Raw genomic sequence first — 16905 nt, 5'->3', positions numbered from 1 at the left:
AGGTAGGCAAACAGTGCCTGGTACACTTTCCTCTTTAGTAAAATGAAAATGATACTAGGCCAATCTCAACTTGTCCTAGATGGCAATCAGGCAGGCTGTGAGTACCTTTCAGGTGGAGAGAGCTGGGGTGCATGATAGATTAAATATTGATTATTTACTCTTCTCTTTCTATTTCTGCTTGATGATAGGCATAAGATCTAGATGTGTAATCCTGGGCAAGCCACTTTTCTCAGCAAATCACTTATCCAGTTTATAAAATAAAAGGGTTGTCTATTTTGAAAATATCTATTCTTGGTTTTGGATAAAGTCACTGACTTAAACTATTTATGGCTGGCAGTGTTGCAACAGGGTGAAGGATTAAGAATAAAACACAATCTAACTTAATTGTACTTTTAGGTGTGAAATGCTAAGAAGACAGAGATAATCAGAGATGATAACGGCTAAAACCGGAAATATGAGACCGATATCCATAAATGGAGATAAGACATTCAAAAGCACTTAATCATATATAGTAAGCAGCTTGGGTAATTAGAACATAGATTCCCCCCTTCAGATTACTTTGTGACAATTGTAGTCACAGTTGACTTTATCATTTATTCATTCAAAAGTATCTGTCTTTGTCTCTGCATAAATAAAGCTCTGATAGGTGGGAATTCACCTTCAGCTGAAGCAGCCTCTGCATTTCATTTTGTCACTAAGACTAGGAGATAAAACTTTGCTTCCCTGGCAACAATTCCCACATTCCCCCAGCCCATTCTTTGGTCCCCCTGCGAGGGGACCCTGTAGAATAAAAAGTCAGCAGGAACTACTCTATTTCCCTACTAAGCGATGCGCAGGAAGTCCACAGCCCAGAACCGTCCATTTTTACCTGACTTTATGATGTAGATGAATTTCCTAGGGACTGAAAATTCACCTACCATGTTTATTTAAGTAAGTTCTTGGCCAGCCCGTATTTTCACCCTTTAATGGTAATGAAGCTAAAATTTCTTTCCAGTCACTTTGCATGTCATTTCCTTTCTCTTTAGCTCTCTTTCTCAGTGAGATGATTGATAGATCCTTCTTTAGCAATCACTTTGGTAGATGATTTTCTTTTTCCTTTGAAGTCGATTTTGAAAGGAGTTATACTGTGATGAGCTAATTAGCATAAAAACACAGTATATAACCTTAATTAGGCATGATTATAGGCTCAACGTAATGGGATGTCCTGAAACTGCACGCTATGCAAATATTAGACTTTTCATTCTTCCCGTTACATCTGAAACCATCAAGTAAAGGATGTTTTGCAGTATGTACCACAGTCAATGCCAGGTGCAAAGTTTTCAGCAAAAGACTTTTTTTGAGGGGTGGTGTACTAGTTGCGGAAAGGATTATAGCAGGTTTAGAAAAAAGAAAAAAAAACCTTTACAAGTTCAGCTAAGCTCAGGATGAGCTTTACAAATTCAGAGGAGTTTTACAATGAAGGAATAACAACCCAGGTACCCTACCCAACCCATATCTCATCTGGAATTCTGAAGGCACTTCACTGTAGGCATCACTGTGAGTTATGCAAATTGACAGATCTTTCAACTCCAGTAACCACGAAGAGTACTACAAAACCGGTCTGGGGTTTACTCAAACTAGTAGGATATAGGAAGACGGTGAGGAAATGAAATCACAGTGAATCCCCGAACCCTAATTTTAGCCAATTATTTTCATTTCCTTTACCACCAACCTTTTTTTTTAAAAAAAAATATTAGAGTGATAAAAGTAAATAACAAAATTGATTTTCCCTTTCCTACCCTGAAATGACAACATCCAAGGATGTGATACCCTCAGACATTTGAATATTCAACCACTGAATATTTGAGAGCTCACAATACAGAAATCTTTGATTATGTCTAGAGTTGTGAGTTTTCAGACTCGGAAAAAGAAAGTGAAGTCGTTCAGTCATGTCCAACTCTTTGCGACCCCGTGGACTGTAGCCTGCCAGGCTCCTCTGTCATTGGGGTTTTCCAGGCAAGAGTACCGAAGTGGGTTGCCATTTCCTTCTCCAGGGGATCTTCCCGACCCAAGGATCAAACCCAGATCTCCTGCATTGCAGGCAGACTCTTCACTGTCTGAACCACAAGGGAGATGCTTTTCAGACTCAATCATTTGATTCCAGATACTGATGACATTGAAAACAGCAAAAATTGAATAAATGTGTGAGTGTTAGAAAAGAAAGAACCCGATATTAGTCTAATGTACCATCCAGTCACTAGTAATGATAATGTGTGTGCTCAGTTATTTTGCTTCAGTCATGTCTGACTCTTGGTGACCCTAGGACCTGTAGCCTGCCTAGGCTACAAAGCTGCTCTTGTCCATGGGGATTTTCAGGCAAGAATACTGCAGTAGTTGCCATGCCCTTCAGAGTGGTGATAATAAAAAAAGGGTTTATATATGAAACAACTGAAGTTTGAAATCCATGCTTTTCTCTCTATTTAATTGATCAGTTAACATTTACCGGCATGTACTACTATATGCTAAGCACAGCTTTCAACATTTTATTGGCATAGTTGAATGTCAATAACCATTGAATCGTTACAATAACCCTACAAGAATATTGGCTACCATAACTAGCCTTATTTTATAGATGATGAAGCTGAGGATCAGAGAAGTTTGAAAACCTCACCCAGGATACATCTAGTAAGCAGTGGAGGCAGGATTTGAACTCATGTCTGTCTGACTTCAGCCATACTCTTTCTTAACCACTGTGCTGGGCTCACTGGTGCTTATCAGTCCTCTGATGGAATCCTTACTTATTAGTACTTCTCTAGAGCTGGAAATGAGGTGCAAGAGCAATAAAAGTGTTGAGAATGAAATCAAAATGCAGAATTCTCCATTGCCTGTTTTATACAAAGGAGCTCCTAGTTGGATGCTAGGTGTGGAGTGAGGATGTTGCTGTTGTTTAGTCACCAAGTCGTGTCTGACTCCTTGTGACCCCATGGACTGCAGCCTGCCAGGCTTCTCTGTCCTTCACTATCTCCCAGAATTTGCTCAAACTCATGTCCACTGAGTCAGTGATGCCATCCAACCAAGTCATCCTCTGTAGCCCCCTTCTCCTGCCCTCAATCTTTCCCAGGGATGAGGGTGCAAGATAGAATTTGAAATAGGGGAGACAGAATTGCACACAACTGTAATAAATACAAACTTACATGATAGGACTTATTATTATTGCTTATGAGGTAGTAGGGGAAAAGAAGTACTGGGTAGGATGAGGCCAGGATTTAAAGCCAGTTTTCGCCACATACTAGCTTTAGGACTGGGTCAGTGAGAGACTCTACAGGAAACAGGTGATTCAAATAAGAGACTCACTGAAAGTACTACAATTGATCCTTGAACAACGTGGGAGTTAAGGAAAATCTGCACATAATTGAGAGTCGACATTTGGTATCCGTGATTCCTCCATAACTCTGGTTTTGCTTCTGTTGATTGAACCAGCCAAGCATGGTGTGGTACTGTAGTACCACTGGGAAAACCCCCCCCACACACACACACATATACATGCACCTGCACTTCAAACTCGTATTGTTCAAGGGTCAACTGTATTTTAGAGGTATTAAAGAGGGTAAGGGGCAGAAGATGTTAAAGCACTCAGACACTAGCAACAGTAGAAAATGATACCACTTCCAGGACTGAAAGGAGCAGGGGAAGAAACAGTGAGAATTGGCATTCTAGAAGTGTTGGGAGATACCGCAGGAGCTATAGTTGTGCAGAGCTAATGTTTCTGCCAGAGGCAGGGCCTGAATCTGGGAGAAAGCAGGGAAGAAATACTCTGACCTCGATCCTCATGCCCTCTGACCTTATTCCAGTGCCTTAAATCAGCTGACTCCTCCCAGAGGCCAACCTGCCTGAGAATCAAGTTCTCTGCAGGGTCTGTCTCCTAGGTAGAGAACAGATGTGAGGAAAGGGGATGGAGAATAACCTTAAACAAGCCATTCCTCTCTCTCAATTTCAGTTTGCTTATCGGTGTATCTACTATATTAATAGTGGTCTTATAATTTCTACTTTCAACATTTTACTTTGAAACTTTGCTGTATAACACAGGGAGCCCAGCTTGGCAGTCTGTGATGACCAAGAAGGGTGGGATGGAGGTGGGGTTGAAGGGATGCTTGGGAAGGGATATATGCATGCTTATGGCTGATTTGCATTGTTGTATAGCAGAAACCAGTAACTATTATAAAGCAATTATCCTCCAATTAAAAATAAAAAAGAATTTTTAAGAGTAGTACCATGAGCACACCGATATAATCTTTACCTTAGATTCTCCAGTTGTTAACATTTTGTCATTGCTGTCTTATTAGTATTATTCTGTCTACTAATACAAACATATACACATATCTTTGCTGAACCATTTGAGAGTTATTTGCCAACTTTATTCCTAAATATTTAAGCAAATATCACTCCAAAACAAAGATGTTTCCCTATATAACCCTAATAAGACAATACTTGGCAAATTTAAAATTAATGCGCTATCATCAGCTATAGTCTATATTTCAAATTTGCCCAAATATCTCAATAATACACTTTATAGTTGATTTTTTTCAATCAAGCCTTGCACATTGGATTTTGTTGTCATGCCTCCCTAATTGCATTTAATCTACAACAGTTTTTTTCAGGTTGTTTATTTTTAAATCTTTCATAATATTAAGATATTTGAGGAATCAAAGGCCAGTTTTGAAGGCCAAATGCTTTGCAGGATGCTCCCACTATGAATTTTTCTAGTTGTTTTTTCATAATTTGATTCAGTTTAAGCAATTTTGGCAGTAATACTACAGAGGTGTGTTCTCAGTGTATTGCATCTGGACCTGATGTCAGAACGGCCCATCATAGATGACCTTCAGTCTGATCACTCGGTTAAAGCAGTATCTGCTAGATTTGTTGATTATTTTCTCTCTTTGTAAATATCAAGTCATCTACTGGATAATAAATGTGAATATATCTTTTTCACCGACATTCTTTCACGCAGTGGCTTTTACAGCTGTTATCTCGCAGAAATAGTTTCATAAAAGTGTATTTAGGGGACTTGGTAAGAGTTCTTTACAAGTTTTTACTGTGATTCTCATCTCTTTTTATGTTAAACTGTTTTCATTGATTTATCTATTAAAATAGTCATAATGTGTTCATCATGTGTCTTGGGCCTGTGAAATTTTCACCTGTGGCTTCATAGCTGACTACGTTAACATCTTGAGCTCAGCTCCTTCTCCTGAGCTCTAGATCCACATGGCAATTGCTTTTGAGTGCCCTCACCTTACCATCTATGGATACCTTAAACTCAACATACCTGAGTGAAACTCACCATCATCACTTTCTGGTCTGCTTTTCTTACATTTTCTATTCCAATAAATTACACTTCTGTTTTCTCAGTGACTCTGTAACTCAGATGGTAAAATAAATCTGCCTGCAATGCAGGAGACACAGGTTTGATCCCTGGGTTGGGAAGATTCCCTGGAGGAGGGCATGGCAACCCACACCAGTATTCTTGCCTGGAGAATCCCCATGGACAGAGGAGCCTGGCAGGCAAAGAGTCAGACATGACTGAGCGACTAAGCACAGCACACATTTACTGAGTAGCCAGCCACCATAATAGGTCTTTAATATACCTGACATACATTATCTCATTTAATCCTTGCCATTGCATTGAGTCTATTTTCTGAAAGTCATAGCCCCAGATTGACAGGTAGCAAGTCATTGTACTAGAATTCAAACCCAGCTCTCTTTGACTTTAAATCCTTTGCTTTAGTATAGTGATTAACAGCATCATTTGGCTTCAAATCCTGACTCTCCTACCAATGACAGGGGATTGGATAAGTCTCCTTAATCCTAGAGAATTTCATGGACAGACCATGGGGTCGCAAAGGCTCAGACACGACCGAGTGACTTTTACTTCACACTCCTTAACTCTCAGTGCTTTGGTTTTCTCCTTTATACATTGGGAAAGCCAGTAATCCCTGCCTGGTAGGGTTGTTTTGTGACTTGAATGTGATAAAACTTGACAAACATCTGGACAGTTCCTGGTAGCACCAAGTCATAGATCTGGTGTCATCCTAAACGTCTCCATACACTCACTGCTTGTGGATTCGTCTCCTTGGGGACCACATCACCACTGCTGCCATTGCCTTAGTTTAGACCAGGAGATGGCAAACAATGTCTTGCGGATCAAATCCAACTTCCTTCTATTTTTGTAAATTTTGTTTTTCATTGAGGTATGATGGACATTAAAAAAATGTTTTATTGGAACACAGCCATACCCATTCATTTATGAGTTCTTTGTGGTTGCTTAGACCTTACAACAGAAAAGTTGAGTAGCGGCAACAGAGACCATTTTGTGTGGCCTGTGAAGCCCGATCGACCCTCTGTAGAATAAGCTTGCCAATACCTGGTTGCCTGGGGTGTTGCAATAGTGTCCTTCTGGGTTTTCCTGGTTATATCTTACTCCTCCTTGAACTCATCTTACCCATCCATCCTCCTGTGTTGGGGGAATTTCCCTAAAATGTGAACTTAATCATGCCTATTTGCTCCTTATGGTGCATTGAAGACTAAGAACCTAGACTTCTACCTACCAGTGATTCCCATACTCATCTTGTTCTCTGGCTGTAATGAATATTAATACTTTGTGCTCTTTCCAGTCTGGCATGGGCTGTTCCTTTTGTTTGAATATCTGTCTCCTGCCCCTTGTCTTTAACAATAAGTTCAGGGCTTACTACCTCTGTGAAGTCCTTTCTGACTTCCACAGGCTGAACCAATGGCTTCTGCTCCTCTGTGGCAATACTTTAATTCCAGCACTTATTCCCAATTTCCCGATCATGGGTTTAATCACCTGCCTTGCGACTGCCTTGGCTTCCTCTCAAGATTAGGATCATACATTTGTCACTTTTGTATCTCCAATGCCCAGACTGGGATCTGAGCCTTGATAAGTGACCATTAGGTTGGTATCGCCTGCTGGCATTTTAGCTGTGGTTTGAGGGCTTCTGTAAGGAGCTTGTGGAGGATAGAAAAGAGCCAGGTCAGGAGAGATTTCCAGGAGGAGGTGATGTCGCCTCCTGGAGGATGAGAAGGAGGATCAAACAAAGTAATGGGAAGAAGAAGCCAGGAGGAACAGTTTTGGCAAAGGTGATGAAACCTGAAAGAGTGTGCTGGAGAGACGACAATCAGAGGAAAGGGGCACGTGAGGGAATGCTGCAAGATAGGCTAAGATGAGACGCATCGGGCCTGTATTCCACAGAGTGCCCTCCGCAGTGCTGAGGAGCATGGGCACGCGAGACCACAGAGGGCTGCAGGAGGCCAACACCACACCATCCGCTTGTGGGTCAGTCTTCTAGAAGTCCTTTAAGGCGCTATGTTTTTGTCTGGTCATCATTCAATTCTAATCACACACAGTTTCTGGCATCTCAAAGCCTCTGAATAAACGTTTCTTTCATCATTGAAATACATGAAAACTCCTCAGTTTTAAGAGTGATATAGTTCCCCAACGCTTAGCATTTTGTTAGAGGATGAATGTTTGTTCTCTTTACAGCTTTCATAAATTTAAGCACTTCAGTCATATTTAACCTCAGTTCCTGGCTTTTCTGCTTGAAAAGTTCCCATTAGAGAAAAAAAAAAAAAGAAAATCTATCCTCTGATGGAAGGTTCAAATATCTTGGATCGTTAACTTTTTCTGGACCTTACCCAACTCTGTTTTGTCTTTGAGGAGTTAGATCTCTTAAGAATGCACGAAGTTTTTCTTAATCTTCAAAACTAGAGGCAGATCAATTTATTTCTTGTGATTTGGATATTTTCTCTTAACAGAATGCTAAATGGAGCTAGGAGAAATAAACTCTGCTTTGCAAAGCACGCCAAGGATGGTGTCTCACAGGTGGAAAGCTTTTATGAATGGTGTCCAGACTCATTTGGGAGGCTTCCCTGGTAGCTTAGTTGGTAAAGATTCTGCCTGCAGTACAGGAGATTCCTGAGTCTCTGGAAGACTCAGGAAGATCCCCTCGAGAAGGGATAGGCTACCCACTCCAGTATTCTTGGGCTTCCCTGGTGGCTCAGACCGTAAAGAATCCATCTGTAATGGATTTCATCTGTAATCCATCTGTAAAACAAAACAAGACTTGGGTTTGATTCCTGGGTTGGGAAGATCCCCTGGAGGAGGTCATGGCAAAACTTCCAATATTCTTGCCTGGAGAATTCCCATGGACAGAGGAGCCTGGTGGGCTACAGTCCATGGGGTTGGAAAGAGCTGGACACAACTGAGCAACTAAGAACAGCACAACAGACTCATTCTGTCTTTAACACAAGGGCTCAGAGGGCCAGCAGCTAAAGCAGTTCTGGGGGGTGTCAGTGAAATAAATTGGGTGACAAAAGATGCCTAGACGATTAGATAAAACTGGGACTTAGGGGGACTCCTGCGCTCCAGGAAATTCTCCAAGTCTCCACTTATCCTCAAAGTGAACAAGAAGCTTCAGTTTCAAATTGAGTGCATTTTCCATCCATGGATTGGCTTGTTTTGTTCAGTTTTACTTTGAGTGTTTGAGGTTATCTCTTCGACGTAGCAGCTAAACCCACGTCTTCCTTTCTCGTAAAACCAAAACAAAAAGGATAGATACATGTGCCTTCTGTGTGTGCACATGTTACATACCTGGGATCAAAGCCAGCTATATAAAGTCCTTGATTCTGTGTGGGTTCAAACACATTTCAAAGCTTCAAGATCCTGAAAGTTTTTGCTCTGCTTCCTGAAGACCTGAACAAGTGCTCCCATAAAGCCATGGCTTGCTCTGGATTCCAGAGTCATGGGACTTGGCGGACTTCTCAGACCTGGCCCTGCACTGCCCTGTTTTTTCTTCTCTTCATTCCTGTTTTCTCTAAAGGTGAGTGAGACTTTTGGAGCATGAAGGTGGAGGAGGTGTTTCTCCCACTGGGTTTCATTTCTTTTCTCAGTCAAGGGCAGAGATTTATAGCAAAGCCAGAAGCTAAAGGTGAGACTCCAGTCTCCTGGTTTGGGCAGCTTTGTATTCCAAGGCAGGCAAGGGACAGCTGGAAGGAGCAAACCAGCAGAGACACAGCTAGCAACAGCTTACTGGGCATGGAGTGGAAGCTTAATGAGTATATGTGAGTTGGTCTGGGAGACAGGAGAAATTTCAGACACTTCTATAAGATTGGAAGAAAATACTGTAAAGGTAAGTGATATAAGAGAGAAGAGAGACCATCCTAAATCCATTTGGGCTTGGAATAAGGGTTAGCTCAAGGTTTCCTTTTTAAAAAACATTGACTGAAGCAAATTATGAGATGTTTCTTTCCTATCAATTCAAGGTTTTAAGGTCTTCTGATTCATTTTTATAAACAAATAAGCCTGCTTGTTTAACATTGCAGCCTTCTTTACTCAATGCAAAGTTTTAAGATCCACTTAGTCAACTGTATAAACTAGTTAGCTAGTAATTATTTTTAAAATGAAGCAGTTTGAAGTAGTAAAACAAAACAAAACAAAAAAAGGGAAGAAAGAATGAAAGAATAAAGGAACGAACAAAAGAAAGGGCCATAGGTCTGTTTGGCATAAGATACTTAATTGTTGCCTGACTTATCTCTGAACTTTAGGGGCAGGTTCCCCAGTTTTCAGATGAAATAAAGCCCTTTAAAGGCTGATACTAGGTTTGTTACATGGTTTCAGTGGTGATCTTTTCTAATAAATTTCTGCTTTCTATCCCTGTAGACCTCGGTTGAAAAGCTATGTGGTTTGTACAAAGTAGGGGCTCAAAAAATATTTGCTTATTTAATTTTTCCTGTATAAGAAATATGCACACATATTTTCTTATTTTACATGTTATAAATATGTAAAGGTTAAATATCCAGAGAAACAATCACATTTACTTTTAAGAAAATTTGTCTCAACCTGTCTCTGGGATCCGCTCCTGGTGGATATTGGAAAATGAAGTGTGACCAGATTTGGTGATGATAATTGGAAGCTTGCCTTGGGGGAGGGCAGGAAACTTGGTCTCCTTTAGGTTTAGAGTCAACACAACAAATGGGAAGCATACAATGATGCACAAAAAAATCCTTTAATACAGGGCAGAATTTAAGTACTACAGTGGAGTTGTAACAGTACAGAGGATGCTCAGAGGGCATCTCTGGTAGACAGAAATGAGGGCTGAGGAAGAAAACTGTTGTCTAGCCAACCAGGGTTGCTGCCTTACCCATGGCAATGGCGGCTGCCATATTATTCTCTCTTCTGGGTGCCCATACAGGTGCTTGGGGGAAAGACTAGTGCTTTCAGTATAAAGGAACAGGTGTCCTGGAAACTCAGACTGGAGTAGTAAATTAGGATCAGGTTATAGAGACAGTGAGTGTTATTTACTTTATTTGATTTTGCAGTCGATGGCTCAGAGGTCAAAGAATCCGCCAGCCAATGCAGGAGACATGGCTTTGGTCCCTGGGTCAGGAAGACCGAGGACGAGGGTCTTTTGCCATTTCCTGGAGGAGGAAATGGCAACCTACTCCAGTATTCTTGCCTGGGAAATGCTATGGCTAGAGGAGCCCAAAGGACTACAGTGTGCAGGGTTGCAAAGAGTCAGACATGACTCAGCAACAACAGCCAAGTGTATAAGGCATGAAAAGGTTTGAAGAGAATGAGTTACACAGTTCCATCCAAGTTTTGAGTGTCACTTGTATGATGGGTGGACTAGAAAGGGGCTGAGTTACTTATAGGAAGGTAATTTGTCATGAAGCCATCATTTTTTATATGATGTGAGTCCTTTTGTATGGAAAGCTGGGCTCCCTTCTCCTGTAGAAGCTAGAAGACAAAGGATAGAGGAATCCAAGTGTTCAAGTGAAGGAGAGAGGGTGGAGGAAGGGGTGATGGCAGTGTCAGGGGAAGCCCATAGAAGTGAATGGCAGGGTTGCCTCAGCCTACAGAGGAAGCGACCCGGTGCCCTCCCTCTGCGGCTTCCTCCATCAAGCAGCGTCCTTCACTCTGTGGTAATAACACAGGAAAGTGGGGTGGCCAGCACATTAGCCAGGGCTCGGCTCCCCGTGGGCAATCGAGATCCAAGGCCAGGTTGACCTAAGCAGAGGTAATTAAGGTGTACTTTGAGAGGTAAGGCAAGATTCTCTACCTCAGCCTCCAAAATTTCCCCTACTACTTTTACAGTTCCTACAGCTCTATTCTAACTTTAGAATACCAGAGTTGGGAGGCACTGTGATGTCATCTGAGCTAAACCCCTCTTTTGCATGGGAGGGAAAATGAAGGCTGTGAGGGAGATGCAGCTTTCCCCAAACCATCACGGTAGAGCCAGCCCTTCTGTTTGTCACATCGGTGTTCTCATTGCCACAGCCAACTGCCCTCCAAAAACTGTTTTCCAGGAAGGAAGCACCTTTATGGAAGAGAAGCCAGAAGGCAGCAAGAGATGGAGGGAGGGGGCATTGAGGTGGATGGAGGGGTGGGGAGGGTGATGGGTTTGTTGATGAGGGGAGAGAAGGGTTGACAGGTGAGTTGGAGGGGCCCATCAGAGATCACCCTGCCCAAGGGTTTGCCTGGACCTGGTGGTGGGTGAGCTTGAGTTCATTGATTTCCCTTTGGTTTTCCCACATTAGGGATGAATGTGACCCAGCCTCCAGTGGTGCTGGCTAGTAGCCGGGGTGTTGCCAGCTTCACATGTGAATACGAGTCTTCAGGCAAAGCTGATGAGGTCCGGGTGACAGTGCTGCGGAAGGCAGGCAGCCAGGTGACCGAAGTCTGTGCTGGGACCTACATGGTGGAGGATGAGCTAACCTTCCTGGATGATTCCACTTGCATTGGCACCTCCAGAGGAAACAAAGTGAACCTCACCATCCAAGGGCTGAGGGCCATGGACACTGGGCTCTATGTCTGCAAAGTGGAGCTCATGTACCCGCCACCCTACTACATGGGTGAGGGCAATGGAACCCAGATTTATGTCATTGGTGAGCATCACTGACCGACACTTTTTGCACTGCTGTCTCTTCTTTGCCACGCAAACAAATTGGCCCCTTGATTTTGGGTCGTTCATGTTTAGGATTGTGGGAATTCTCGTTAAGAGTTTTCTGGCACAGACATAGAGAACAAATGTATGGACACCAAGAGGGGAAAGAGGCGGGTGGTAGGATGAATTGGGATATTGAGATCGAATATATACTCTGTGGATATTATGTATAAAATAGATAACTAATGAGAACCTACTGTAGAGCTTGGGGAACTCCACTCAGTGCTCTGTGGTGACCAAAATGGGAAGGAAATTAAAAAAAAAGTGGGGGGGGATATATGTATATATATAGCTGATTCACTTTGCTCTACAGTTGAAACTAGCACAACATTGGAAAGCAACTCTACTCCAGCAAAAATTAATGAAATAAAGACTTCTCTGGCATAACATGTGGTAGTCCTGCTTAGTATGGATGGTAAGACAACAGCATTCTGACTATGAGTTGAGGAAGGTGTTTTTCCTCCCAGCAGGTAGGGGCGCTCATTCTGGAGTGATGGCCAGCATGAAATTTGGCCCTGGCCTTTGATCTAAGACTCCTAGTCAAGTAGCCCCAAGAAACACTTAGCTGGGGGCCAGCGATTCTATTTAGGGGTGGACATCAAGGTTTGGCAGCTTGAACTTATTCCTTTTCTCACCAGTTGGGGGAGTAAGGCCCTAGAATTTAGAAAGCATCTCAGGGAAGCTCTACTTTGTTCTCTATTGCAGATCCAGAACCATGCCCGGATTCTGATTTTCTCCTCTGGATCCTGGCAGCAGTTAGTTCAGGGTTGTTTTTCTACAGCTTCCTCATCACAGCTGTTTCTTTGAGCAAAATGGTGAGTGCAATGCGGGCAATGCACCATTCTTGGTCAGGATGCCGTTAGTGATGATAAATGACCAAGTGACACCATTGAGTCGAGTTCTCTTGAGATGAAGCAATAAGTGAAGAGCAAGGACAGTGGTAAAGAACACACTAGAACCCTTGGCATTGGCCTTGGAGGTTTCAGGATGACTAATAGTTTAGATGAGTGTGTTTGACATTGAATGTTTGTGTGCTTTTGCACTAGGTTTCAGTTTGAGTAACTGTGTGAATAACACGGCGCAGCTGTTTTGCTCTTTATCTCCATGACAATTGTACTTGAGTTGTTATAACCCTGAAACCTGAAATGAGGTTGGGCAAAATGTTGCTGGAGAAGATCACCTGGGTGGTTAGTGTCCCTCACTTCACCTGGAAGCCACCTCTCTGTGCCCCATTACTTGAGCCTTCCTTGTCTAAGCTGTAGGTGTCCATGTAACCCCTGCCCAGGGCTCCCTGTTACCCAGTCTGCTTGACTGGCAAGTCTTACCCTCCTTTCCAGCACAGTAAAAGAGAACCCAGTTTTTATTTACTGCAGTCGTAGAAGAGACAGAGGTCTGGAATCAGTGCTCCCGTCACAGTTTCTCTCTGACAGTCACTTTCAGCCTCCTTTGCCTATGGCTGGCTTTGCCATCACAAACATTCCTCTCCCCTCCCTCTTTCCCTCCCTCACCTCCACATTCTATTCCCAGATCCTCTATAATCTGTTCTGCGGCAGCTTCTTTCTGCCTCATTTGCTACAAACTGCCATGCAGACTAGCACATTAGACCTCAGTTTACTGAGGTGATAAAAACTGGAAATCAGTGTGGACAGAGAAAAAACGAATCAAAAGTATATGAGGAGTAGAGATGAGGACTACAGCTCTCAAAGAGAATAATTGAAGTTTATTATCTTAGCAAGCTCATCCCCTGACACACAAGATCCAGTCAGTTCTCATAGGCATTTTGGAAGTTCTTTCTAAAGCTTTTTCAGAGTTTCTTCCTCCTGTCTCCCTGTCAGGGAAAATGATTTCTATTTTATGTCAATAGCACAGGGTGTTTTTTTTACACAAAATGAATTTTAATAGCTGAATCAAGAAAATCTCCTGAGGCTTATAATTTTGCATGTTATGAACCTCCATTTTTCAGCAGGGTAGGGACCCAATATTTGTTGATTCCTATTACAGTTAGAAGTGGCTTCTGTATTCCTCAGTACTAATGATTGTTTCTTTTTATGTTTGGCAGCTAAAGAAAAGAAGCCCTCTTACTACAGGGGTCTATGTGAAAATGCCCCCAACAGAGCCAGAATGTGAAAAGCAATTTCAGCCTTATTTTATTCCCATCAATTGAGAGACCATACTGAAGAGAAAGGACTATTTTCTAATTTCTAAGAGCTGAGGCAATTCTAACTTTTTGCTATCCAGCTGTTTTTGTTTGTTTGTGTTTTGGGGGGGATTCATCTCTGACATAAAGCAGGATGCAGAACCCCAGTTCAGTGTACTACAATTTAAAGGAAAGGAGCAGAAGAACAGGGCCAGGCTGGCTCTGTCACATCTGATCCAGTTACAGTAGAAGCATCACGTGAGAGCGTGTTGGGGAAGCAGCATTACGACGTAGGGTCAGGGACAAAAGTTAGGGAATAGTACCATCCCAAGAAAGCAATGAAAGAAGGAGGGGAGAGGATGGTATTGTATACATCTTGTATTTACCCGTGGGAAGTTTCTAGCTGAAATGTCTTTAAGTAAAATACTTATGCTGTGTTATTTTTCTTAACAAATATATAATTATGTGAAGACTTTAAAAATACTCACATGGCTATAATTTAGTCAGTGATTTCAAAGGTTGTATTGTAACAATATGTATTTTTTTATTTGATAGTATTGTGCATGGGGACCACATGTGCTTTTGTGTATTTGCTGATTGTCTGAATAGAAACACTATATGGCAGTGTCTTCCCATCATGGGTTCAGGGGAGGTTTTATGGTGGAGACTCAGGACACTAATACACTGGGTAGAGTACAAGGTCACGTGCCAACTGGCTTGGAAACCAGATAAGGTCATAGCTGATCCTTGCAGACATGTGGGCTGCATTGTGGTGACATGTGCTTTGGGCTTTTATGCCAGCTCCTTTCCCTTCCTTTAACAAGGAAGCCAAAGCAGGTGGTATCTGAGTTAATTTGATGGAATATCATCGTCGTGGAGAAATCGGCTCATTTCAGGAGTCCTGTGGGTATGAAGCTCAAGGAAGCTCCAATTCCACTGGGCCCCCAATTCCTTACACATGGTTAATGTCACAGACAGGAAAAAGCAGCAAATGGCAAAACAGGGTGCAAAGGTCTCTGAAAACTAACACTGTTGGTGTTTTTTAACTTGATATTTTCCATGAAAATGCAACAACATGTATAATATTTTTAATTAAATAAAAATCTGTGGTGGTCGTTTTCCAGAGTTGTTTTTAACCTTCCGTAGATGTGAGTATTGTGTTTATTTTTGATTGATTCATTCAGCACTTGGTTGACTCTTCAATATTAGGAAGAGCGGGAACAAATTTTAAAAAATCCCAAAGGGCAAATCATGCTTCGTGAATCAGCTGTCCAACAACTCTTTACCTGCAAGCCCTTCTTGAAAGGACTTCATCCTTTGTCTTTTTGATTTCTTCCTCACTGTTTGGAATACGAAGCAGCTACCACACACAGCTCCAGCAGCCCTTAATAAATCACACAGCGTTCTCTTTAGCACAGGTTTCTCACCTCCTCTTTCTTACCCAGAACTTTCTCAACTCTACTGAAACACAGATTACAGTTGCCATGGCAACTCCATTGTTGTCAACCCTGCAGCCATTTTGCTCTGCTTCTGCGGTAAATGATCTTTCCCTTGTGGCTTCCAGATGGACTCGTTCACAAATGTGAGGAACACAGCCCTTCTGTGATTGTTGGTTAACCAGTATGTTGCCTCAGCCTGCTTGGTTTCTACTTAAGGTTTCTCATTCTTGACCTCCACATCCTGTTGTTGCTTTCTGCAATGACTCTCAAAGTGGCCAGGGACCACCTATAATTGAATCAACTGGGTCACTTACAAAAAATGCTGATTCAAGTGCTTAACCTCAGATGTACTGAATCAGAATCTTCAGGCTGTGGGACCAGGAGTTTGCTCTCCCAACAAACTCCCCAGTGCATCTTAGATCCATCACGTTTTGAGGACTGCTGTTTAGGCAGCTCTCTCGCTCGCTCGCTCACTATTTATGTGCGTCGTTGCTCAGTCATGTCCAACTCTGTGATCCCATGAGCTGTACCCTTCCAGGCTCCTCTTGCTCACTATGTGCTCTTTTTTTCCAAGCAAGCGTAACAAACAAATGAGAAAGCACATAGTGAGCATTTCAGAAAGATTTGCTAAATAAAAAGGAATAGGTCTTCCAAATATGGTAATAACACCTAGAGTAAGCTCCTAGGGCTTCTCCGGCAGCTCAGTTGGTAAAGAATCCACCTATAATGCAGGAAATAAGGGCTCTATCCCTGGATCAGGAAGATCGCTTGGAGAAGGGCATGGCAACCCACTCCAGTATTCTTGCCTGGAGACACCCATGGGCTGAGAAGCCTGGCAATTACAGTGCAGAGGCTCGCAGAGTTGGACACGACTGAATTGACCAGGCACAGCACACACAGAGTAAGCTCCTACTTTGTAGAAGACTGTTCCTTTTTATTTCTTGGTCTTTGGTTGGAAGCCATGAAGAAACACACCGTTTAGGAGTGCCAGTGAATAGTTTATTACCATTTTTTTCCTCCGAGTCTTTAGAGAGATCATTTTTCTCCATAGTTGACAGAAGATCTAAACGACAGGGAGGGTCTTCAGGGATGTCTCAGGCACTTTTCAGACATAAACCTAATATCTTCTTTAGACAAGAATATCCTAATATCTCCTCTACTATTATCTGAAATTCCACTATTGAGTTAAGAATTGCTTTCTTCACTCAGTCTCAATTTTGAAGAGATAAAATACTCTTTAGCTCAAAAAAGTTTCTCCTATGACAGAAGAAATGGGCAAGAAAAGGATCAAGGTCCTGGGGAAGCCCAAAGACTCCACTCATCCCAGTGAGACTCG

General features: G+C 42.3%; 1 protein-coding gene across 1 annotated transcript; it reads left to right on the top strand.

The window, feature by feature from the left end:
* The first annotated feature begins 8551 nt into the window (after positions 1-8551).
* Positions 8552-15247, top strand: CTLA4 (cytotoxic T-lymphocyte associated protein 4). Its single transcript, XM_040228729.1, has 4 exons — positions 8552-8870; positions 11587-11934; positions 12699-12808; positions 14053-15247. Exons 1-4 carry the CDS (start codon positions 8768-8770, stop codon positions 14155-14157), a joined length of 666 nt encoding a protein of 221 aa, XP_040084663.1. The 5' UTR covers positions 8552-8767; the 3' UTR covers positions 14158-15247.
* Positions 15248-16905: the final 1658 nt, after the last annotated feature.

The sequence above is a fragment of the Oryx dammah genome, unplaced genomic scaffold (genome assembly GCF_014754425.2).
Source record: "Oryx dammah isolate SB20612 unplaced genomic scaffold, SCBI_Odam_1.1 HiC_scaffold_27, whole genome shotgun sequence".
Classification (NCBI taxonomy): Eukaryota; Metazoa; Chordata; class Mammalia; order Artiodactyla; family Bovidae; genus Oryx; species Oryx dammah.
This window is presented reverse-complemented; position numbering and strand designations above follow the sequence as displayed.

Excerpts from the sequence above, each read along its gene's own strand:
- CTLA4 (XM_040228729.1), top strand. The coding sequence starts at position 8,768 with ATGGCTTGCTCTGGATTCCAGAGTCATGGGACTTGGCGGACTTCTCAG. Across the intron at positions 11,935-12,698 it reads AACCCAGATTTATGTCATTG|ATCCAGAACCATGCCCGGAT; the intron begins GTGAGCATCACT and ends TCTCTATTGCAG. Across the intron at positions 12,809-14,052 it reads CTGTTTCTTTGAGCAAAATG|CTAAAGAAAAGAAGCCCTCT; the intron begins GTGAGTGCAATG and ends TATGTTTGGCAG.